Here is a 25,904-nt window from a genome sequence, read left to right as displayed (position 1 = left end):
TTAGCGCTGGGATACTTACGGGTGACTACGCGCTTTATAAAAAAAGAATGTAATAATAACTTCACTGCCGTGGTATAATAATACACCACTGGCTCATTCATATGTTCCTTTATAGCTACCTATATCTTTACCTAGCGCTACACACTACAAGACGGCTGCCGCGTTTTTGAGACAAATTGCTAGTCCTGCAGTAGGGAATAGTCCATTTGCTATCCCCAATAGGTATAAATAGGACATCCAATATGGCACTTGTGCAGCACCCCAAGGACCCGATACTCAACGCGACTGTCAGCTTTCTGAGGTAAGCAGGTCACAGGGCGATCTTTACCGCACTCGATAATAGGATGGTGATTACTGTTGATTACTGATACGAGCAGCCACGAGTTACACAAACTCGGAGCATCTCTCTGCAGTTTTACGCGAGTGTCAGCTTTCTGAGGTAAGCAGGTCACAGGGCGATCTTTACCGGACTCAATAATAGGATGGTGGTTTCTGTTGATTGCCGATACGAGCAGCCACGAGTTACACAAACTCGGAGCATCTCTCTGCAGTTTTACTCTCCCCATAGTTGCTTTGCCACCTACACTATTCTAGTCAGTTATGCTTGTTAGACACATTTGACCAATAAATGCAGACGGGAGCGGTGGGGTATCATGTTAGCTTTGACCCTACGTGTACTAACAACCCTTCACTGATTAGGGCTCCTTGTCATTACAATTACCGCCTTCACCCCACAAATGGAAACACATATTTCATCTCAATACTAGGACCTGATTTGTTTTTACTGACGTACATATTGTATGGATACAAATAGTATACCTAGTGTAAATTGCTGTTTCATTGCTGATCCTATGCCATTATCACTGGTTGTACCAAGTCTCCACACTTGAATGTGGGTGTACAAGGTAAGACATCCTACTAGGATGGTGTCTTTCTTTTGAAGTTATGAGGCAATGAGATACAGTTTCGATATACTAATAGGATTCTGGTTACCTCCACAGAATTTTTCATATCATACATTGACTATGGAACCCACCACCTTTCCTTTTTCCTCCCACCCTGCCTCCCCTCCCCCCTTTTTTTACTTATCACTTAAAATATCGCATTTTATTGCACTCTGTACGTACCCGACATGATCCCATGTAGCACACAATGGGTGCCTTTTGGGTCTTTGATCCTGGTAATGGGAATACAAATATTCCTTGAGTTTCCTCTCTATAACATCATCATATTTATATTCCAGCCCTGATGAAGTCTGCTGTTAAGATTTCAGCAATAGACAAAACATATGTTGGCAGGAAAAGATAGAGATTATTTTGGGTAACCCAATAAAGGACAGTTGATACCACGACCTCGACATCAAGGAGTGATTTTTTGAGTGCTCGGAGAACTCTCTCTATTTTGACTTGCTCTTGTGGTGGGTGTCTGTGTACTTACTTATTTAATAGAATTTGACCTCCTTTGCTGTCAGGAAAATTGACTTCTTGTCCTGAATTTTTGTTCTGAATTTTGAACGTTTGTCCTGAATTTTTAGTCACTGTACAGAATTTGCCTCCATATCAGGTGATCACCCTGTCTGGCACTGGAAGTTACCCTAAGACTAAACACTGACCTGATATCATCTCAGTTCCACTGAACTACCTGGCAGCTCATTGGCTGCAGTCAGGGCTCGAGTCGAGGGTAGACATAGTCTAACTCCTATTTTCAGGAGGTAGGCATTGTCTACCCCGCTACAAAGCTGGCCACTTTCAGCAGAGTGCCACTTTCCTACTTCTCCCAAATTCACTTAAGTATGTTGAACACCTCCCAGTGTTATTTTCTGACACCGGGTGTTTCAGCAGCGCCTGCACCTTGCTTGCTTTTGTTCCGAGTAGCAACGTGCAGGCGGCGAAGGGGTTGTCAGATTCCAGCTCTGCCCATGACACAAAGCAGGAATTAAGGGGCTATTAGGCCTCTTTTTGTTGGGGGTATTCTGGCTGGGAGCTGCCAGGAGCCTCCTACCGACACGCAATGAAGCTAAACAAAGGCTCGCATCTTATCACTTCACAGGTACTTAAGAGAGAAATGCTTTTGGTTATGTTTACTCCCTGTATATAAGATGCATACACTGTAAGAATGTCAGATGTGTTGGTCGCCCCAGTGTTTACACAAATAATTTAAATACCACTATTTAGTTTAATTTCTTTTATAGCTCTTTAGCACTACTCATACCAATGCACGGTGTCACAGTGCTCTACATCACACACACACACAGATTTTACATTGACAATAAATCATATGTGTGTGCATCATTGTTTACATAAGACAGTGAGAGTTATAAGGTGTAAGAGCCACATGTCCTTCATACCTCACTGTGCTATATTAGAAGAATTACAATTTATGAATTGCAAATAACAAAAGGATCTCGGTCTAAAAAGCAGTAACCCACTTACCCATTTACATCAAATAAAAATCGGTCATCTGAGTGTTACATAATGAGCTCTGCAGGCAACATATTAACCCTCTATGCTACGATTCACAATTAGGACTAGACAAAACACAGATCTCTCCAGCAAATACTTTATCCTCCAGAGTTATCTTACCATTAGTATTATCTGAGATTTAGCTGGCATACAGAGATCTCTGCAGCAGGTGCCTTAACTCCATAAGATGTTTTTTTAAATACAAACATTACAATCAATTAAGCAGAACATAGTTACTGTCACGTTGCTCCTTGTTGCCAATTTCTTTGTGGCAGCAGGGTTTAACAAAAATAAATTTATAAATTGAGGCGAGGATTTGCGTCATTATTTTGGCTCAACCCCAATGCAAAATCTAATTTGCTAAATAATGCAATGCATTCAAATGTGCTCATGATAAACCTGCAAAACATATCTGCAGTCATTTCCTATGAGGTTATGGGTTGTGATGTAACATGCAATGTCACTTCCGATGATGTCACACCCATTCTGCCTAACTTGGTGAGTCCCCCTACTTCTTTTTTTAGGTCTTGAGCCCCGAGTAAAGTATAGGGGCTAGGAGCTTACATGTAGTTTACGGCTTTGACGTGTATGTTACCAGCCTAATTTAAGACCCACTCCCGAACATGTACCCGCTCGGTGCAACCGGACAACAAGCCCGCTCGCGGTCAAAGACTCGCTCAAGGGACGAGTCTGCTCTAGTATTTATCCAGCAGGCGGGGCTGTCCGCACAGCTCCCTCGTCACAGGCAGGTGCAGGCACTGACAGACACACGACTGAACGCGTAGTCTGCAGAGCCGGCCCCCGAGCAGCTGTACAATACCTTCCGGGGGCACAGGAAGGCCGTTTCCTATGCAGCAGCAGAGACTATCTCTTCCGGGGCAGTGGGGAGGCCTTTTCCGGTGTGTAGCAGTAGTGGTGGTTTCTATGGGGATGGGTGGGCCGTCTTTTTCTGGGCGGGTCGTTTTGTCTAACCAATCGGACGGCTTGCTGGAAAGTAAAGCCTCAAAGACCCTCCTTGTGCCTCCCCATAGCCTGTCAATCTGTTTAAAACCATCTTTATGATTACCTTCCCTTGCTTTACCGTATCGAAGTTGTTTGGAGTCAATAGGAAAGAAAAGGCAGTCGGATGTTTGAAATCTTCTGTCGCCTGGAGACGGAAGGTAAGGCCCATTTTCGCGTGCTTCCCGCTTGAGTCGGGAGGTTTGAGATGCAGGTACTTTCACGTATGTGATTGTACTTACCTAAATGTGATGATGTTTTCTCACCATCGTGACGGTAGGTAGCCCTGTCTTTGATCGCGTATTGACTATTCAAATAACGTGAATGATACCAAGTGTTAGTATGTAATTACCGAGCCACCGCTTCCGTTGTTAGGATAGAAACATGCCAAGACTCAAGGGTAGAACCCAGAGTGCCATCAGTACCTGTCACAACATGTCCTTGTCAATTTGTGATACCACTGGCGTTGAAGCCATGAGACAATTTGTAGTGATTGCTACTCATCCTGTCTTGCTCATCCCCTGCTGTCACCTTGTGGAATGTTCATATTCATGACACATTAGAATGTTGGGTTCCTAGCTCTTGTGAATTTAGTTGGGAGCTTGTGATTGAGTTGTAAAAAGACAGCTCCTGGTGGGGTTTTATTCCTTCTTAATATCTAATACCAACTACTACCATCTTGTACCACCATATCAATAAATACCTATTCTTCAAGAACCTACACTGGATTTCATCATCATATATTGTACTACTCAATTCCATCCTGCTATTTTGAATACTTAATTTACATGTGCATTAATGAATAGCGTCCGTGCTGGAATTGGAAATAACTTACTGCCGGAACTCGTAAATTGGGGGTCAAAGGTATAGAGGAGGAAAGGGGCTGAAGTGACGAGGGTTGTAGCTTGAAAAGCAGTGTCTTACAGTCAACATACCGTCTTTTCAAAATAAATCTGCTGCAAAGACATTGGCGCAAGGACATATGTGACAGTAAATCTGTCCTAGATTACTTTATTGGTCATAAAAAACATGCTTTTAAAAATATTTTCCATTGTTAGGACAACTGCTACAGAGATCTTTGTGTGCCCATACATTGTGAAGGGATTATAATAGCAGTAAGATAGCTCTAGTGGTTAACACAGTTCTGGGAGTGTTCTGTGTTTTGCTCAATAAAAGTGTTTGCTCATAATGTAGCATAAATGAGTTTAGATTCTTTTTGTTTTTTCTCAATGTGATATTCTAAGATTGCAAAGAAGGGTTCCTTTGAGAAGTAATAAAGTCTTATAGTACAAACCACTGCAAGCACTGGCTTTGTTTTTATCCCGACCGTTCAATCTCATCATATAATGTCTACAAGTATCGTTGATATGTGATTCATTCCTTCACCACATAATTTATAACCCTTATTGTCTTGTGTAACATTGCCTGTACATTGATTTACACAATTGTATGATTTATTATGCCTTTGTGTGTGATGTAAAGTGCTCTTAACACCCCAAACTGGCTTAAGTAGTGCTATAAAAGAGTTAAATAAAAAATAAGTAGGTGTCATTTACATCTATGTTTGTGTAATTATTCATACAGGCAAATGAAGCTTGCATTCTTACAGTGGAAGCACATCTATTACACAGGGAGTTGAACAAATCATAGTTTCTCTTAAGTGCTTTTGAAGTGATAACATTCTGCGTGCCTTTGTTTCCTACCATTTCTTCTGCGTCTAGGTGTTATGCTCCAAATTTCTCCCTTCAGTATTATTCTCCAACAAAAAGAAAGTTGATGGCCATTTAAATCACACTTTTTTTTTGGGTCGTGCTAGAAGTGTAAATTAGAAAGCCCCCTCTCCGCCTTTGCATTGCTACCTCATGATGGAAAATGCAAAAATAATGTTTGATGGAAGAATGCTGAAACAATGTTGAAAATTCACTCCCACTACAGAGATCTGGGCCTAAATCCATTGTTATTTTGCACACCATGTCATTCCAGTTTAGACCCAGCCATATGCAAATCAGTCTTGACCCTGCTCCCCATGGGAACAGGCCAACTCCAACTGCCAGACCAGGTCCTCTCTGGACCAGAAGCAAGCATCCTGGGACTGGTTTCAGGGTGTCACCCCTCATCAGCCAGGCTTGCTTGACTCCGGTGGCATGGTGAGAACGGGGCCCACGTCTGGGCATACTCTTCCACTTAGAACGATAAATGCAAAAGAACACTTGAGGGAATGCTGAAGCAATGTCGAAAATTCACCCCCAGTACAGAGATCTGGGCCTAAATCCATTGTTGTTTTGCACAACATGGAACTGGAAACAAGCATCCTGGGACCGGTTTCAGTATCACCCCTCATCCGGTCCATGGATGTTTGTTTCCGGTCCAGGGAGTACTTGACCTGGCAGTTCGGGTTGGACTGTTCCCACGAGGAGCAGGGTCGAGACTGATTTGCTTATGGCTGGGTCCAAACAGGGTTGGCATAGTGAGCAAAAGAAAGATGGATTAAACCTATATCTCTTGACTGAGGGCGAGTGGTTGAAAAGTTTCAGCACTCCGGCAATCATCCTACTGTGTTTGTGGTGATGGAAAACACAATGGGTCCCGAAATAGCTGTGTGAACTGGGACTTAATACAATCTTCCTGCTTTCTAGTACTCGCTGGAATTGGCAAACCTTTTATCCAAAAATCCATACATTGGGGGTGAATGTGTTGAAGGGTAAAGGAGGTGGAGTCATGAGGGGAGGAGTCTAACTGCCAATGTATCTTTTTTTAGGTCTCGACCTAGCGTACACTGCGCAGCAGTGTTGGCACAGGCCGAGATTTTATGTTATCTCAATACTGTGTACTTGAACCCGCCCCTTCTTCCATTGGCTAGCTCCATAAATGGAGGCTAGCCATTGGAAGAGATGGGTGTCAATTACTCTTTCCCACGGCTGGATGCGATTCGTGGGCGTTTCTGTGTCTTTTTTTAAGTCCCACCCCTTTTTTCGTCATGGCATTCTGTGGGCGTTTGTAAGCTTCTTAATCCCGCTGTGGGCAGGCCCTGCATGGCCGCTCCCCCCCCCTCGCCTCCCGATTGGTGACACCGCCCGGGCGAGTGGCACAGCCCGCACCGGCCTGAGCCCTGCTCTGATAACATGTACAAATCGGCATTTAGTTTGTTTTTGAACTCGCGATGCTCTCAGGATCACGCAATGTGTAGAAGTGGGGGAGCCGAGATTTTACACATACTGGATGCGATTCGTGGGCATTTCTGTGTCTTTTTTTAAGTCCCGCCCCTTTTTTTCGTCATGGCATTCTGTGGTTATTATTCAGTGAATGTGTTCATGTATTTATTGGCACCTAATTGAAAATGCTGTGGGATTGTGCTGCATCCTCAGCTCTGAGCTGTGACCGGGCAGTGCAGAAGATTTGAGACAGAGATTATGCTGGAGCTGAGCCCCTCCAACACACAGCGCCAAAAACGGAGCGAGAGTCAAAAATACCATATGTACTAATCGCTATAAACATGGCTGCCATATTGAAATAGTCTTTCTTGGGTGTCGCTAATTCGAAACATAACGCTTATTCAAATCATATGCCCATTAGGGATTTATGTGATTTTTTTTTTTATTATTTTTCAGCCCGTGGCAGTACGAAGAAGAAATGCACCACTGTTTCGTTCTTGCAGTTCACATGCCTCTTTTATCATCTAAAATACATTAGTGTTCTTACGTTGCCACTTTAAACATAAACATTAGGCCATATTGTACTCTAGTAGAAAGTTCCTTCCTCGTAGCCACTGCCCTTGGTTAACATACACACATTTATGTTTTGAAAAGATGTGGATGCAGCACCATTTTGTTATTTAATTTGAGAGGTGGCAGTGCTAGTATATCTCTTCAAGTGTAGTCCTGTAAGATATTAGAAAGTCACTGAAATGTGGTATCAGCATTTTCAGCACGTGCTGCAGGCAGAGAGCTGGAGTAGACTGGCTGCTCCCCGGCATGGTTATTCCTCGTAGACTAGAGAAGAACGTGTTTAATAAAATCAAGCATTGGCAAAGCCCATAGGTCTCGCGTTGCTTCCAACCTTTTGTTTTTGCGAATGCTTACTTTTTTTGTTGGGTTTTGTAAAACTTTATTTAGATAACCCTTTTTGCTTCATCAATCTTGTTAATAAAAAGCCTACACCGAGCCACTAGTCGCTGAGATTACAGGACCTTACTTTTTCTAAATTAGTGCACATCGTGCAGGAGCTCTCAGTGAAGTTAGCCAATGGCTGAAGTGGGCTGACACGTTGCACTATGCTGTACCAGTAGTTATTGAAAGAAAAATGGGAATGACACAAAATTAGATCAATGCACGAAGGTGACTGGTTTAAGGCACCACTAAGCAAGGCCTCCTTGAATTATGTGGCGGAGGAGGACCATATTATGCGACATAGTTGACTAAGTTAAGCAGCCAGAAAAGCTATTGGCAATGTAAATGACAAAGCCATTTATTTATCTGTTTTCAAAACCAACACATAAATAAAAAAATTGTAATTTACAATGCCAATAGCTCTAACTTTTGCAAAGGCGAGACCGTTGCATTGTAAATGCTTCTTTTAATTTTTATATCCAGGGCCAAGAAATTGGCAACAAGGACAGACGTAACAGTAAATCTCTTCTGCCTTACTTAACTGGTCACGATAATGCTGCATTATAAAATATTTTTCAAGGTTAAAATACTGGCTCCAGAGACTTTTGTTTCCCCAGCAATTTTCATGGATAATATTAATGGTAATATATCTCTGGTGGGTAATGCATTAACTGAAGGGATCTTTGTTCTGTCTAGTCACAGTTTTGACACAAATTAGCATGGAGGGTTAATGTACCTGCAGCAAAGCATATCGTGTAACATTCAGCTTTGTAACTCACAGTTGCTTGCTGCCTATTTGCTGGTGTTATTTATATCGGGCTGTCCAGTAGGTCTTTCTCCCTCCCTCCCTTGGACCATAGCCTGTTTAATGTATTTTCCACGTGTGCTCAAAAGGAAGCCCTGAAGGAACTCCTTTCTTTGGGCTACGAAGGACAAGGCCATACCTGATGGCCGACCTTGTACCATTGAAACAACTCGCCACCACCCAATTCAAGGAAAATTGTCCTGCCAACTGTCCTTTGGCTCCCCATTAGACCTTTACCCACCCCAAGCTATTGGGAACCCTTATTACAAATGCTGCCTTCCCTGTAAACACCATCAGCAACTCTCATAACTCTAACATCTTCCCACAACAACTTCAAGACCTCCGATATCAAGTCAAACAATAAAAAGAACCTTGGTTGAGGAGTCCAAGACCGCTACTGATCTCTTGCCAAAAGTACATGCGTAGGAGAACTGCTTGTTCTGTCACAGCAGAGCTTTTCAAATGAATAGGTGCTCACATTAATCATATTGTGAGAAAGGGTTTGGATGAGTCGAATATCACTGTGATGGGAAGTGCTAAACGTTGCAAAAGAATCTGTAGAAGCTTTCAGGAGGCATGGGACTAGATGGTGGCAATCCTAGGCAGATCAGCACAAACTTTAGAGTTACTTAGCCTCCCAGTGTCCAAACAATGTCACTTGAAAGCCAGATAGGGCTGGAGACGGATTGATTACAAATAATAAATCGTAGCTAACTACAAATCAAATGTCTTGGGAGCGTAGACCCAAGTTGCATTGCGTGGGGATTAAAATTACCAGATATTTCAACACTGTCCTAAGCTGGATCACATTCTGCTCCGAAAATATTTCTCCCACCTGCACATTAACACCAAGTGAATCAAAACCACCTCCTCCATGTTACTTCTTGAACAATTGTTGGGCGATATATATTTTTGTGTGCAATGCTAGCTGTAAAGTAGCCCATGTGGAAATGCTTAAATTGGACGAGGTGGAACCTGCATTGCTTGTTGTTTTCTTTGTATATGTTGGGACTGTGTTAGGCTCAGTGTTTGTAATCTTTGTCCCACAATCCTGTTCCCATTTTAATCAGAACCATAGACGTGGATTGGGGCACCCTTCAGTGTACCTCCATGAAGGGAGGAAAAAGTGAAGCATCTGTATCAGCAAGGCTAGTTCTCGTACCATGTGTTTAGTGCTGCACTCTACAACCTGCCATTTGAAATAAACTGACCTGCACCCCATCTGAGTTCTTGCCTATTCAAACACCCGGATGGTCTTGCCATTGTTTTCGTCATCTGCCAGTGTGCACACTCCATCCACCCAACCTGATGCATGACCTCCTTGTGCAATTTACCTTTCCAAGTGGCACCACAATGACAAAAAAACACCACTTTTGAAACCATCATTTTCAACCAGTCCCATATCTTGGACATAAAAGACACCACATGAGAAAACCTAACTGGACTCAGCAGGAGCAAGAAATTGGTATTTTAAGTTTCTTGTTAGCAAGGCAACCTGTCAGTAAAGAGAAGTGCGCCCTCTAGAGCCTGATTTATTTTGCAGAACGTTAGAAAATGTGCTGGAGAAGTTGAAAGTCACCCTTTCTGTGTGTAGTTGTTTAAAACGCAATTTAAAAACATAGCGCGTTTCCTCCTGAATAGAAATGAGGATCCTATGTCTAGGATTAGACTCCGACGTTGATTGAGAGGACAGACCATAAAAAAAAAAAAAAAAAATTTGATACTCGCGTCGTTTGATTGGCAGTTCGTTTTGGCCATTTTGCTGAGAACCAGTGTCACCTAAAATTGACATTTCGGCTTTTCTTATGAACTAATGAAACGACGCCTGTCGTAAATGGATTTCCGATTTGTTCTAGTTTTGTTGCATATTTTGATTGAAAAGAAAGCAGCCAGGTCGCTCTGCGGAAGTAGCATGGCATTGTTGTTGATAGGAGGGCGGGGAGCCTTAACGGGCTCGCTTTCTGTCGTTCCCGCTGCCTCGGGTAGATTAGTCCAAGGCTACCTACAGCAAGACACAACTACCACTTGTGCTAATGCGATCTCCCGCCGCCAGCCTGCTCCTGGCACTGTGTGAGTAAAGTGGTTGCCAAGACACCAAATGGAATAACCTGTGCACAGTACACATCCGTGTGCTTTGTTTGAAAACTTGAGCAAGGGTCAAAACCTGCTTTCACGGCATGCGTCCTTGCTCCTTTGAATTCCCGTTCACTTTTCATCCAAAAAAGGCTGCTGCTCCCTTTCCAGCAACACCGTTGGGATATTATCTTTTCTAGTCTGAAAATAAGTACTTGGCCTAAACCCCTTTAAACTCACTCGCCCACTTATCCAAGAGAATGGCCTACTGTTTTGTCAAGGATCATTTACATCAGTGAATCTGAAACAACATCAGAAGTTGTTAGATTGGTGAATTGGATTTAGCACGAAAAGAGGTATTGTTAATGTAAAGGTACACTAAGATTTTACAATCTTAAAGTGGCAGACCGTGATGTTTCGATAACCAGTATTTATAGTTTAGCTAATGTTTGGACACCTCCGGCTGTTGGTTTGCAAAGACTTCTTGGGGGCATTCGGAAAGCTTTCCTGGAAACGTATTGCCCCTCCAACCCCCCCCCCACCCCACCCCCACCCCCCTTTCCTTATGACTGGTTTTGTGCTTAGTCAACTCACAGTTGCTTGCTGTCTATTTGCTGGTGTTATTTATATTGGGCTGTCCAGTATGTCTTGCTCCCTCCCTCCCTTGGAGCATAGCCTATATTCCACGAGTGCTCCATTTCTGTAAACAAGCCTTTAAAATGTGTTCTCATCTTATTTATTTATGACACTTATAAAGCGCTCGATCACCTAATAGGCATCCTGGCGCTGAACCAACCGTGTACACTCAAACTAGTGTGCCGGGGAATGCAAAAGTGACCAGTTATGTACTAGGAAAGAGACACGTTTTTAATCTCTTTCTAAAAGGGAGGAGATCCTCCATTTGTCTCAGCTCCAGTGGGAGCCTGTTCCATAGTCGTGCAGCCGAGGTGCCAAATGCCCTACCTCCTAATTTTTTTAAAAAACCTAGGCACCTTTACCAATACCAAGTAAATGTCCTCCTCAGCAGTATCGGCCCAAGCCCGTGCAGGGATTTAAAAACTGTACAAAGAGATTTAAACTGGACTCTCTGAAATATCGGGAGCCAATGCAACTCAGACAGAGCCAAGGAAGTAGAGGAGCGTCTTTTTCCCCAGGGCAAGTTTAGCTGCTATTGCTTGAATCCTCTGGAGCCTTTCCAATAAATACCTCGGGGATTCCAGCAATAAGGCATTGCAGTAATCTAATCTACTTACAATGGTACATTGCACTATCAATGCTCGAGCATGTATTGGCAGAAGCGGAAGAATTTTGCTCAGGACGCTAATAATGGCAAAACAGCTCCCCACGGTTTTATTGACCTGTGATTCGAGAGTCCACTTATTATTGAACATGACACCCAGGTTACGGACCTTCTCGACCGGCAGCAGTGGGCTGGCTGATGCTAATGGCCAGAAGTTCGGGTGGAGCCCAGTCGGGTTCTTCCCCACTGGACAATGGAGAATCTCGGTTTTCTCCAAATTAAACTGAAGCGAATTCTCCTTCAGCCATTGGGCAGTATCTCGAAGACATTCTTGAAACACCTTCAGTGGTGTGGACTGTTCTCCCTCTAAGGAGAGAATACGTTGGGTATCGTCCACATAATTTACAATATTAATATTGTGTGACCTTATAACAGCAATTAAAGGTGTCATATAAATATTAAATAGGATAGGGCTGAGCGCAGAGCTCTGCGGAACGCCATGCAGGATATCAGTAAAATCTGACTTATAGGGGGAAAGCGCCACTGCCTGTCTCCTATTTGAGAGAAAGGATTGGAGCCAGCTCAAAGCCGTGCCTGCTATTCCCACCTCTTTAAGTCTCTCCAAAAGAGTGGCGTGATTGACCGTATCGAATGCGGAAGACAGGTCAAGCAGTGGTTTTAATCCTGCTTGACCTGTCCTCACGCATACGAAGCTCGTCCATCACAGTCACTAAAGCTGTCTCTTTACCATGGGCTGGTCGGAAACCAAATCTTGTCACATTGGCTGTGCTTTCAAAGACAGAGATACAGTGTGGGGCTCTGTCTTCTGAGGGAGCTTTGTGTTTACTTTTCTTTAACTGACTTCAAAGTGAGAGGATTTATGTGACAGTCATGCTGGATACTGGAAGAAAGTTGTATAATGTTTTATTTTTCTCGTACACAACCACATTTAAGTATCTGTAATTGAACTGTGTAAATACTTCAGAATATATCAGAATTAGGAGAGCACTAGTGAAAGACTTTTGTTTAGTAATTCTGAAGTGTGGTGGAAACAAAAAAATGAATACCATCAAAACAAATCAACACACTAGGTGATGCCATTTGCACACACTATCGTTTGTGCACTGTATAGCTTTATCAGTAAAACTGTCTATGTGCAAATGTAATGGTCATTTCAATTGAAAATGTGTTGTCTGTAATGTACTTCACCATCACACCCTCTACTCCGCAACACTCTACTCCCCTCTACGCTACGCAACTCTCTACCACTCTACTCCATGGCATTCCACTCTAAGCCACACTATCCACACTATACCTCTTCACTCTAGGCCATACCACTATATACCACACTACTCCACTCTGTGCCACCCTATAACACTCTACAACACTTAATGCCACTCTGCGATACTCCGCTCTATGCCACTATACTGTACAACAATCTCTGCCATTCTATGCCACTTCACTTTAGGCCTCTTCACTATACTGAAGGACACTCCACCCCACTCTGCGACACTCCACTTCAGGATAATCCACTGTGACACTCCATGCCACTACATTCTAATACACTCTGCCACACTACATCACTCCACTCTACACCCCTTCACTTTAGGCCACTCCACTGTACGACACTCCACCCCACCCCACTCCAGGATATTCCCCTCCATGACACTCTACTCCATTCTACTCTACGCCACGCCACTCTACGACTCTCTACTCTACTACACTCTATGCCATTCCACTCTACTCCACTCTGCGCTACTCTGTGCCACTTCAATCTAGGCCTTTCTACTCTACGACACTCCACACCACTCTACTCCACTCTACAACATTCCACTCTGCTACACGTCACTCTATGCCCCTTCATCCTACGACACTCTACGCCGCTACACTCTACTCCTATCCACTCTACAACACTCTATGCCTCTCTGTGACAATCTATGCCACACTACAATACTCCAATCCATGACACTCTACGCCACTCTGACATTGTACTCCACTCTAGGCTATGGCACTCCACTCTACGACGCTCTGCTCACAACACTCCCCGACACTCCAGGACCCTCTATGACACCCTGCCATTCCACACTCCACTCTGCTATAATTTGCTCTAGTCCACGCCCACTCCACTTTACTCCACTCCCCACTCTATTCTGTGCCTTCACTCCACTCTGTGCTCCGCTCTACTCTGTGCCCTACTCCTCAACCTTTCGACAATCTGCCACTTTTGACACTTTACTCTATGCCCCACTCCACCCTACCACTTTACAATATTCTATTCTACTCTACCACTCTGACACTACACTCTACTCCACTCAATTTGCTCCACTCTACTCTACACTCCACACCACTCTACTCCATTCTATGCCACTCTGCTCAATTCTTTACAACTCCCCTCCATGCTACTCTCCTCTATGTCACTAACCTTTAGCCATGCTGAACAGCAGCCAAGCTTGTGTACAAAATGACTAAAACACATTGGCAAAGCCAATAGCTCTTGCATAGGTGATACCTACTGGTTTTGCCAGTTCTTGTTTTTCCTAGTTATGCACTTACTGCAGACAGACTTGAATAGGGGCCTTGCTGCAGAGTCATTTAACAGAAGACAAATGAAAAAACACAACATAGTTACAATAGACACCTACCCTTGCTTGGGTTCATATTGTGTAAGAGACATGTCTGGGACAGAAGGATAGGTTTAGCAAGTAGTCTGAGGTAGTGAGAGTCACTGTTTATGATCCTTTGTGACCTAGGACCACTACATTGTACCACAATATTTCATTTGGTTGTGAGTGAATTAAGCAGGGATGTAATTTGTCCTCTGAACAGAGGCATAAATGTCTATGGTTCCTGCTGGAAGGAGAGGAGCAGAGTGCAGTAGGCTGAACATTCATGCCTAACGAAAACCCAAAGGGCGATGAAGTCTGTTGGGTCCCTTTTTAGGGGTAGCTTGATACATTGGTGTGTTCACATGAACCAGTCTGAGTTTTTGGTACGGTTCACCTTCTAAAAAAAGAAGAGATCACCTACCACCTACCCTTGGATAGTCTCTTAAGCAAATTGAGATATCCTGGATGTACCGCTGTGGGTGTGGGGAGAGTGGTGGGGCTGCTTGGAGTTTGCTTGTGCTGGCAACCCCCATGGTATGTGTCTCCTGCTTATGATTTTATCACCTAAGTGCGTGAAAATTGAATCTGAGGTGCACAGTGAGGGACTTAATTTTAGGACGGATTCCCATAAGTTGTTCCAGAAGAGTGGAGCTGCTATTCCTCCATCTCTCTTCGTTTAAATTTAAGACAGATTTTCTATACTTGCTGCTGCCCTCTGCCTCTATCATTTTTGTCTGATTCTGTACAACTGATACATGTTTACTTGAATATTCTCACTGACTAGGTACGTAATTAGGTATTTAGGAAACCCCTGTTTATAACGTATTGATGAACCTTGCCTTGGGCCTCTGCCAGACCATGGTGCTAAGTGCTATGCAGACCATGGTGCTGTTCAGCAGTTGCAAAATATGATTTCCAAACCTTTAATTACTTATTAAACAGGATTTAAAGTCAGAAATATCATCGGGAAGCATTCCACCACCATGGTCATCCATTTCTCCTGTACCCATCTATTTATATATCCTTATCCGGAAGTGGAAATTCGCAGAATATTTTTTTCACTGTTTTTTTTCCCCTTTGATACACCCATGAGGGAGACTTTTTCATCTGCTTTCTAGCCTTTACTCTCTGGAATAATGTGTTGATTTAGAGATCACGTTGGGGCATGATTGCGAATGACATTATATTGCCACTGGATAAAATTTGTCAATCACTATTCAACCTTTTTGGTACCTTTTATCTTAGGAACTCTACCAATACTCGTGGTTACAGTTAATGATGACCATTTGGAAATATGTTCTTTTGGGGTTGGAGTGTGGAAGGAAACTGGTTTCCCATTTTTCTGTTACCACATTACCAAAAAGTTAGCTTGTGATCTTGTGTCAGTCACCCTCTGAAGTTGCGTAAGATTGTGGCTTTTCAAAGGGGATATTACTATTTTTACTACTTTGCTTGCTATAATTCCGTAAAGTGCTCCGATGCAAGCGTCATGTTTGCGCTATAAAAAAACACGATTTAAATAAATAAATACAGTCCTGCAGTGTGTTTCTTCCTGTATTAGATGTTAGGGTGAATTGTGGCCGACGACCGAGGTGAATGTCATTTCCTCTTCTGCAGTAAATGTGTTTAGAAAACGTTGGATGAGCAGCAGGAAATGTCTGTACCTCATGTCATGCCATACCGAAAAAATGCAAACTAGTGTACTGTCTTTCTTTGTCCGAGCACTACAGATACATACTTTGATACTGCTCAAATCATCAGAGTTGTGCCTAGTGATACCATGCTGCCGTAATATACAACTCTGCTGCCAATACATTCAAGATTCAGAGGGATAGTCATTGCAGACCATGTTACCCCTTTATAATGCCCTTCTATCAGTTACTACACCAAAGAATTCCAACAGTGATCCATTCTGGTTCCGTGGTAGAGGAGGGTCCCTAAAAGTTCCTTTAACTCTGCACAGTCTGTGAAAGCAGTAAGTGTCCTAGGGTGGCATAGGGAAGCTTAGGAGTTTTCAGGCAGGGTACGGTTCCAAGACTTGTTGACCTCCAAAAGGATCCTCTGGTGGAGCGCTAAGTTTTAGCATCCTATGTTTGCTATTTAATTGGTACATCAAATTATTGCTTGTCAATGTGCCAAAGAGTTATTGTAATAAGGTCACTTGTGCTCCTAATAAAGTCACTCGTGCTCCACCTTCTTCCTGTATTGGCAGTACTACACTTGGAAATTTTCATCTGGGACTCATTAATTGGATTCAGTTACCCCAGTCAGCAGCAGTTTCCACTCGTTGTTCCCCCTTGTGCTCCCATTCTCACTGATAACATTCTCGCTCTTATTTATTGTTTTTAATTTATCTGTGGGTGTCCCATGTTTAAAACATTAATAAATCCACTGTGTTGAGGCCGGTGTGAACCCATCTCTCCATAAGCAACTCTTACCCAATGCATCATCCTAATCTTTCGAAATTCAACTAAGAAGCTGTTAACAGTGAATTACGTTGAATGTTCATCTTTCTAGCAATGAATGGGGCTATATGTTCTAAGCCCCTTTTATGATGGCAAAAGTGAAGAGTTTGCGGCTAGAAAATAGCCTTTTCATGTATTAATCATCTGTCAAATGGTCTGTTGATGAGTACCTTCACTAAAATCTTCACCCAAATACTCAGTAAAGAGTTAGGCCTATATGAAGTGCGTTCCTCAGGCGCATTACCCCCACACCTCCTTATGAATCTGTGTTATTGTGGCAATACAGAAGTCCCAACAGCATACACCTGACCGATCCAGCCTCCTTATATATATGCAGGGTTTGATCCAGAACTTTGCTAGAGAATCACTAATAGAATTCAGTGGAGAACCCATTTGGTCCTGGAACCTTAACTCCCTTAAGTTGGCTGATTTCCTGTTGTATTTCTTCTACTGACACATCCACATCTAGCATTTCCCTGTCTTAAGCGTTATTTTTTGGGGGATGGTTGGGTCTACTACAAATTCTTATGTATCTTCCGTTCAGATTACGTAAACATTAGGTGCAGGAGGACAGAAGAACTCATGGGCCCAGGAGAGTGAAGAGGTCCTTTTGAGTCTAAAAGGTAAGGGAATACATACTCCCTAATAAATATACAACAGCAGGTAGAGTATCCCCCACCTCTTCCTAAGGGTGGCTGTAATGGTAGGAAAGGAAAATAAGCTACACCTTCGCTCAATCATACTCCATGGTGGGAAAAAGGAAAACCCTTTTTTGTTATACAACCCTCGCCCACATTAGTAGAGTCATGCTTCATCATCAGGTTCACCCTGATTCCTAATGTGTCCAGTTGCTTCAAGCTGCACATAGCGACCTGACATATTAATAAAGCAAGTTATTATGCAAATCCCTGCGAGACGGATTAAGCAGTGCAACCCATTGCTTAATAGGTCACATTGCAAAATTAGAGACGAGTCGCAAAACATGGTACACAGTTTGAGACCTGTCTTAGTACATCTGGTGTTGGGTATTTGACGGAGAGAACCCAAAGGAAAAACCAGAGTATGACATTGGAGTTTTGGTGCGATTATTAATTATTGAAGTTTAATAAATGAAGATTATAATTGCCTTTCATTAAAAAAGCTCATCATGACTGTGTTTGGTAAAGCAGATTTTTACAGATTTGTTTAGAAAAAACACAAAATGTAAGTAAAATATTAATTAAATTTATTTTTCCGGTTTCTTAGGCAAACATTTCCTATTTCTCCACATTCAAGAGGTCTTTAATGTACTGGACTCGGAGAACTGCATCAATGATGGAGGCTCAAATCTGCCAAAGCTGCTTTCCTGATCAGGGTTAAGATTGTTAAAGCGTGCCTGCTAGACAAAAGACATTGGCATCACTTCTGCAAGCAACTTGACATGTATGTAAAAAAACAGGGTTTTGGGGGGTGGTAAGTGGATTTGTTATTGGGCATTCATTTCTACCCCATCACAGGTGTCCCTCAGTGCAAAGTAGAGATTGTAACTTTTTTTAAATAACTCACTGATGCAATTAGTGGCATCTGTATATTTGATGTATGTTTCAACTGCTATTGCTTGTCTTATTCATATAGTATTTATGGTTTAGAGGAAGTTAGGAAGAACACCCTATTTACATACTCCCGTTCTTGCATGTCAAACTGTAGTAGGTTAACTGATTCATTGCCTTGGGGTAACTTTGACTTACCCCTTCTACATGGACAGGGAATATGGGAGACTGACTGAAAAATATAACCACTCATATGGAGTGCTTGAAAACAAAAAAAATGAATCAAAAAACAGAAGCAATGGATGGATACAGGTACTGGGTCCATGCTCCAGGGGATGGCCAAACACAAACGGGAGCAAAGGAAATGAGAGCAACACTCAAGCTAATAATTGGCAAGATATGGTGTGGCTGTAAGCCCACTGTATGTAAAGAAGTCTCAAAGAGACAGTGCATGTGCTGCCCAGGCAAAACCTAAAAAAAGCCAAGGGGCTGGGACTTAGTAGAACATGTGGATCTAACTGTAAGTGATGCTTTCTTGAGAATAAGTTAAAAAAAATAGGGGCAGCCCAAGGAAGACCTTCACTTGGTGCAGTTACAGAGCACTGCTTTTCAGTGCGGAAAGTGATCTGGAGAAGTGACCCAACTCTTAGAGATACAGAGAGGGTCAGACTTGGAAGAAGGAGAGCAGGGATAGTGGGGCAAGTTTGTGTGGTACCAAGTAAGGTGCAAGGGGAGGACGGGAAGGAAGGTGGGAGAAAAGAAAATACATTTTTCATTGATTCAACAAGTAGAACAATGAGCTAACCACATATTAGTTAAAATTAATATCTCAATGTGTATGGACTAAATATTCAACCAAGCAGCAGGTAATAATAACATGGCTCTATAAATGTAGACCTTTATCCTCCTACAAGTGACCCATATTAACAAGCATTTGCAATGTAATAGGGATCGCATTATTAAAGTTTGAGTTATTGGTATTGCTAAATAATGCAACACCAATAGCTCAAACTTTAATATTGCAAGACCTATTGCATTCAGGACAGAATGTCAAAATAAGGACAAAACTTTGTGAAAAAGGTGACGCTTTACAGACACATCAGAGGAAGTTGCGCAATAGTATACAGGAAGTAAATAGACAACCACTATCAGCTGACTATCGATGGCAGAAGGGGGCTTCGGAGGATTTGGGGAGATGCTGGTGTCCTTGGTTTGCGGTTCGAGGCCCAGTTTTTGTGCCCTCGGCCTTTCGTCCATCTGAGGCCAGGTGCAGTGCCGTGTCGGCCGTGGTGCCTGCAGGCCCACGGCCGACGCAAAATAGAGTGCGTTGGGGTGTTGGAGATTGTCTATGCTGGTCGCTGGTGCCAGAAATGAGTTGTGGACAAATGAAATTTGCGATGAAAAAGACTACAGAATTATGGCTATTGGGGGATACATTTTTCCCTATAAAGATGGAATTCTTGAATTTGGAGATCCTTAAATAGGTTTCATTTCAGATGGCAGGGGTAGAGAAGCCAGTTGAATAACTAACAAAAAGGGTGTGGGCTATGCACTAGAAATACAATATTTACTTTTATTAAGTAGTATTTTGAGATCTCAAAGAGTGGAAGTAGTAAGTCCCCTGAGGAAGAGAACTATGAAGATGTTGAAGAGGGGTTGAGAGACCATTGATTCCTAATTCTTTATTTTTATTAAATAAGGAGGCAGAGACCGATTCAAAACATTCCTCTGTTCTATTGTATATTCTGTGCTCACCAGTCACTCTTAACATTAAGCAACGTCTGCATGTAATACTTCAATTTTGTTTTTAGCTGTGGAAAATGATTGGTTTTGAATAAAAATTCTACTAGTAAACAGTGTGGTTATTTGAAAATGTGTTTACTGTTTTTATATAGGGACGTAGTGAATGGGAAGTCTTCTGAAGACTGCTGACTGGGTTCAATGTAAGACCAGTGCCAGCTGGGAGAGGAACACAACGTTTTGTGATCGGTGCGTATTGTTGTTTGTCTTTCTTTTCATCTTGGCTCTAGCCTAGGGGTTGGAGCTTTTATGTTGTGTTATGAGTGACTGAGCATGAGCACTTCCTGGGGCACCGTGTGAGTCTTGTTTTGATCTCCATAATCTGTAGTCAGTAGCTGTAATTACTTGCCATGTGAAAACTGATGGCCTGATGTGAAAATCTGTGAGGCTGAGACTGTGTTGGCATTATATAAATTACAGAATAGGTGTATAGGATGAAGGGTATAATAAGACATGGTACACAAGTAAGACTTTATTTCTTGAGGCCTGGGCCTCCTTTACTTCTCCCGAGTATGCTGCAGACAGACCTCTACACTTTTAGTTCTGTCAATGGTTATGATGCTTCATCCAGGATGAATACGTTTATGGTGATTCAGTTGCTTATGATGGTAATCAGTCTGCAATGTGTGGTCCTCTGAGAATTGATGCCAACGCCTCGCACTTTACAAGATAGTTGATACATTGCCCATACTTCTATGCCAGATTTTAAGGTACAGGATTAATTATCCATAATTACTTTCATTTGCATTTTTGGTACTGAGCAATATCCGACAGTGTATTTACTCCCACAGGTTTTTGTACTATATTATGGTATACTGGAACCCAAAGCAAATCTGATGTTTTGGTAATGTGTCCATGGTCTGTGGACCCATTTCTCCTAGATATTTTGCTGTTGAACTGTTTTGAGTGTATAACATTCTCATGTTCTGATATTTGGTCAATGAATCATGAGATTGTCCACTATAGGTGTTGATGCTGTACCTTTGGTTCACTGGTCATTCTGACTATTTTATGATTTTTGTTCCATGTTCAGAGGGTATGTTTCATGTATGATAGTACATCTGTGACATGGACTTTGCACTTCAAGATATCTTTACAAACAGTCTGTGTTCTGTGTCTGCCAGATTCTTATTCTTAATTGATGGCCCATTAGGGATTTCTGCCAGTGTTCCTGCTGCAACATTTATTTCACTATGCCTACAGAGAGCAAAGAGGAAATTGGAATCTTTTAAACCCCTCACTGCTGAGGTGTTTACTTACCCCTGAAAGTAAATCCCTTGGTGAAAATGAAAGCCCCACAAAATAGAAAAGGTTGAATTAGTGGCTGTGCTATAGCCCATATAGTAGAAGTGAATGTCAATAACAAACTAAAAATAGTTTTTATAAAAAACTGTTGATGCTTTTATTTTCAAATAATTAAAAAGGAGTTTTTTTTGTACAAAAATTACTTTAAAAACAGTGCATGCTCAATACATTCAAATATACCATAAAATCATCTTCAAATTAAAAACTAAACACAATTGGTTCTGAAGATAGGAAAAAGACAGAGGAGAGAACAAAAAGACAGACTATCTTATTTGTCATAACAGTACATATCTGGGAATACGAAATGGAAGAGGCTAGCCCAGGACACGTTTTGCTTATATTGTCTATGGAAATAGCTCTGTCCCTTGATTATGTGCTTTCTTGCGTCGACGCGTTTCGATGGTTAGTTTGAATTTTAGACCATCTTTTTCAAGACAGAAATGATGTGTCTCTCCTATTAAAATGGCACGGGATGTTTGCCAAATTCATGAAGGTCCTGCAGGTAAACATACTCATATAAGTATTATGCATATTTTTTCTATCACTTTCATAATACAGATTAAGTTTTTTGAAACGTTAGATCTTGAATTATCAATACAATTCTTTGCAAAAATTGTAATATCGTTATTCCACATACAGATATCCATCCACTTTCGACCTGGATAGCCATTTCATAAATTTATATTTCTTAATCGTATATACATTGTTAAGTTACCCATTTTCCTATTATTGTAGTGATGAATTAATCATTTCTCATATATGGGCTTTCAGCACAATGTGTCTCATGTACCCGCATTGTATGAGCAGGTCCTTAGAATTGCATTATTGGTGGTACCCCCAGTTATCCCTCCCCATGGGTAAAATGGGAATGTGGGTAGGGACTGGAAATGTTTAGATAACTAGATAATTTACCTTATGACATGGGCTCTTCTATTTCATATTGCTCGGCAGTTGTTCTTATTAAACATGGCATCTGCCCAATGATTGTCGTTGCCTTTTCTGTATGGCCATGGTTCCAACCTCAAATCAACAGGCGTGACACGCGAGTCGTTCGAGACGGGAAGAATTTCAACCCGGTTTTTGCCGCATTTAAGTTAAGGAGACTGCGCAGGGACACCCCATAATTAGTGTGCACCGTATGTTAGAAGGAGGTTACTGTCCGTAAATTCTAATGGCAGAAACTGTTTACATCCCCTCCCTCATGTTTTTACGATTACAGAGAGGTTTTCCGTGGGGTTTTAGAAGTACAAGATACTAACATTCGGGCTAAGAAACTGAATTGAAGAGAGGAAAACCGGACTACTCTCGAAGAGAGTAAGTAAGAATAAACGTAGCTCGATCAATAGGACGCTTTAAACTTTAGAATGGAATACTCATAAGTATATGTTTTGATTGTACTACAGGGAGGTTTTTATATCGAAGCCCGTTTTTAAACACTACCAGACAGCGTGAGAAACTAACCTGTGACGAAGGAAGAAAAAACCAGAGGGCAATTTTACATTGTCTAGAAAGGTATGACACAATGAGTTTAGAATGTAGAGATTCCTAACTAAGAAGGAAGCACCGACCCAAAGCACCGACCCAAAGTACCTATCTATACCTTGTTTCCTTATTACAGAAACAATAAAGAGTGCAATATCAAATCAACCCTGGGAAGTGGGAGGCCGGAATTCGATGAAATTAAAAGTGCTGATAGACAAATAGCCCACTGAACAAAAAGAGGTACATAATTATCATGATTAATGTATGCTAAATCGGAAATAGAATTTTTGGGATAGGTTTTTATATAAAAAAATGTGTGATACACCTCTTCCCTACAGAAAAGGCAACGACAATCATTGGGCAGATGCCATGTTTAATAAGAATAACTGCCGAGCAATATGAAATAGAAGAGCCCATGTCATAAGGTAAATTATCTAGTTATCTAAACATTTCCAGTCCCTACCCACATTCCCATTTTACCCATGTGGAGGGATAACTGGGGCTACCACCAATAATGCAATTCTAAGGCCCTGCTCATACAATGCGGGTACATGAGACACATTGTCCTGAAAGCCCATATATGAGAAATTATGAATTAATCACTACAATAATAGGAAAATGGGTAACTTAACAATGTATATACGATTAAGAAATATACATTTATGAAATGGCTATCCAGGTCATTGAAAAGTGGATGATATCTGTATGTGGAATAATGATATTACAATTTTTGCAAAGAATTGTATGGATAATTCAAGATCTAACGTTTCAAAAAACTTAATCTGTATTATGAAAGTGATAGAAAAAATATGCATAATACTTATATGAGTATGTTTACCTGCAGGACCTTCATGAATTTGGCAACCATCCAGTGCCATTTTAATTGGAGAGACACATCATTTCTGTCTTGAAAAAGATGGTCCAAAATTCAAACTAACCATCGAAACGCGTCGACGCAAGAAAGCACATAATCAAGGGACAGAGCTATTTCCATAGAGAATATAAGCAAAATGTGTCCTGGACTAGCCTCTTCCATTTCGTATTCCCAGATATGTACTGTTATGACAAATAAGATTGTCTGTCTTTTTGTTCTCTCCTCTGTCTTTTTCCTATCTTCAGAACCAATTGTGTTTAGTTTTAAATTTGAAGATGATTTTGTGGTATATTTGAATGTATGCAGCATGCACTGTTTTTAAAGTAATTTTTGTACAAAAAAACTCCTTTTTATTTATTTGAAAATAAAAGCATCAACAGTTTTTTATAAAAACAATTTTTAGTTTGTTATTGACATTCACTTCTACTATATGGGCTATAGCACAGCCACTAATTCAACCTTTTCTATTTTGTGGGGCTTTCATTTTCACCAAGGGATTTTCTTTCTCATACTACTTACTAGTACCCTATTCCCCTGGTGTGCAAGGGGTCTCTCATTTGATTAACCGTTTACTTACCCCTGCCAAAGAATGTTTCTGTTGTTGAAAACATCTTTAGAGGTGTGCTTCAGGGTGTGCCTCAGTCATTACTCAGGCTCTCTTTTGCACCTGTATGTCCTTTGGTGGCGAATATTGCGTATGTTTTCTGCCTTCTGGATCCCGCTACCAACAATAGGTCTGACTTGTTCATGGCAGCCATTTGGAAGCTTACAGACTTTCATGCTTGAAAAAGGAGTCGTCTTCTGTGGCAGAGTGCCAACTTAGCGAAAGGGCCTGATGTAGTCCATATCTCAGGAGGTTTTTAAGACCGTGCTAGGAGGTTATTAAGACAGTGCTCGTCCCTATTTACACAAGTCCACTCATATCCAGTAACAATCTTGAGTTGGAACATTGCCGTTATGCACTCCAAGATTCTACTTCACGAGTGGAAAGCGTTTATAAGAATATATGACATTGTGTTATTTCAAGAAACATGGGACATTGCCCCTACTGTCCTTCAGTTGAGTATGTTTTTCCTAACCAGCGTCCATCTTGGGGGCTTTCCATCTGGATCAATTTGCTACTTGAAGGTAGAGCAGAGGCCTTAGAAGTAAAGGGAAATAACTTCCAAGTAGTAGTAGTATAGAGGGGGGCTTTGGAGTTATACCTTGTGAAACAACAATGATCTTTATAACACTCCCAACAAGAATTTCCAGTGTATTTGATTGTATTTCCTCTCTATTAGAAAGAAGGATAAATGTGGGCCTTCAATTATATGTTTGGCTGGCAGGGGACTTTAATGCCAAACTCCCAATTAAAAGCAATGGTAACATTACAATGGGTGATATGGGAGGGGACACACTGGGTAAAGAGTTAGAGGTACTACTTGATTCAACTGACATGCACAATGCTTTAGAGACTGCTAGTAGGGACAATGTAAGGATATCAACGTTCAGAGGGAGAAATTGTTCCATGGTTATAAACTATGTATGTGTCTTCCGTAACTTGATAAATTGTTTAATTTATGGCACTACTAAATCCATCCAATTTGGCGATCATAATCCTGGTGTAGTAGCATTTGACATCCCAGCTAGAAAGACTCCCAAAATTAGCAACTGTCCTGAGCCTACTACAACCGTCCACTGACAATCTGCGAGTATGTTGGAAATTGTCTTACCCAGTGCAATTTTTGGAAACAGACATTTCAGAGGATACCACCTTAGCGTTTGGATGCTTAGCAAAGCATGGGGAACAGGGGAAGGTAGTCCGTGCCTTTGTAGGCGCTTCTGTGACAAGATAAAAAAAACCTCTTAGTAGGCCCTATAGACCTATGGCACAGTGTCTGTAATGGTTCGATCATGCGAGTTAACTTGCCAGTCACTCACTATTAGAGCCCTGTGCAATAAAACAGAGATCATGCTGAGGAGGTCCGTATGAGAAAGGAGTATAAAACTGTGGGTTCCCATAGGGGAAATGTGGTTATCACCCAGCAATGGAAGGTCTTATCTGATAAGGCACACACAAAGTACAGTAATCTGTTCTGGAAAGCTGTGTCTAGTGTGCGTTCTTTCAACCAGACATCTACCACCCTCTGCTGCCATATAGAGAGTGATGCGTGGG

General features: G+C 41.7%; 1 protein-coding gene across 2 annotated transcripts in view; it reads left to right on the top strand.

Annotated features, from left to right (window-relative positions):
• Positions 1 to 3,429: 3,429 nt before the first annotated feature.
• Positions 3,430 to 25,904, top strand: part of USP21 (ubiquitin specific peptidase 21) — a 558,274-nt gene continuing 535,799 nt past the window's right edge. The window contains exons 1-3 of one of the 2 annotated variants that reach the window (XM_086945031.1): positions 3,430 to 3,622; positions 18,002 to 18,178; positions 20,181 to 20,274. In XM_086945031.1, coding sequence (XP_086801157.1) covers positions 20,192 to 20,274 — 83 coding nt within the window. In that variant the 5' untranslated portion in view covers positions 3,430 to 3,622; positions 18,002 to 18,178; positions 20,181 to 20,191. The remainder of the gene's footprint in view (positions 3,623 to 18,001; positions 18,179 to 20,180; positions 20,275 to 25,904) is intronic. The other variant, XM_086945032.1, reaches the window with a different exon arrangement.

Source organism: Lissotriton vulgaris, chromosome 12 (assembly GCF_964263255.1).
Source record: "Lissotriton vulgaris chromosome 12, aLisVul1.2, whole genome shotgun sequence".
In the NCBI taxonomy this organism is placed as follows: domain Eukaryota; kingdom Metazoa; phylum Chordata; class Amphibia; order Caudata; family Salamandridae; genus Lissotriton; species Lissotriton vulgaris.
The sequence above is the reverse complement of the archived record's forward strand: the minus strand, read 5'-3'. Positions and strand labels throughout refer to the sequence as shown.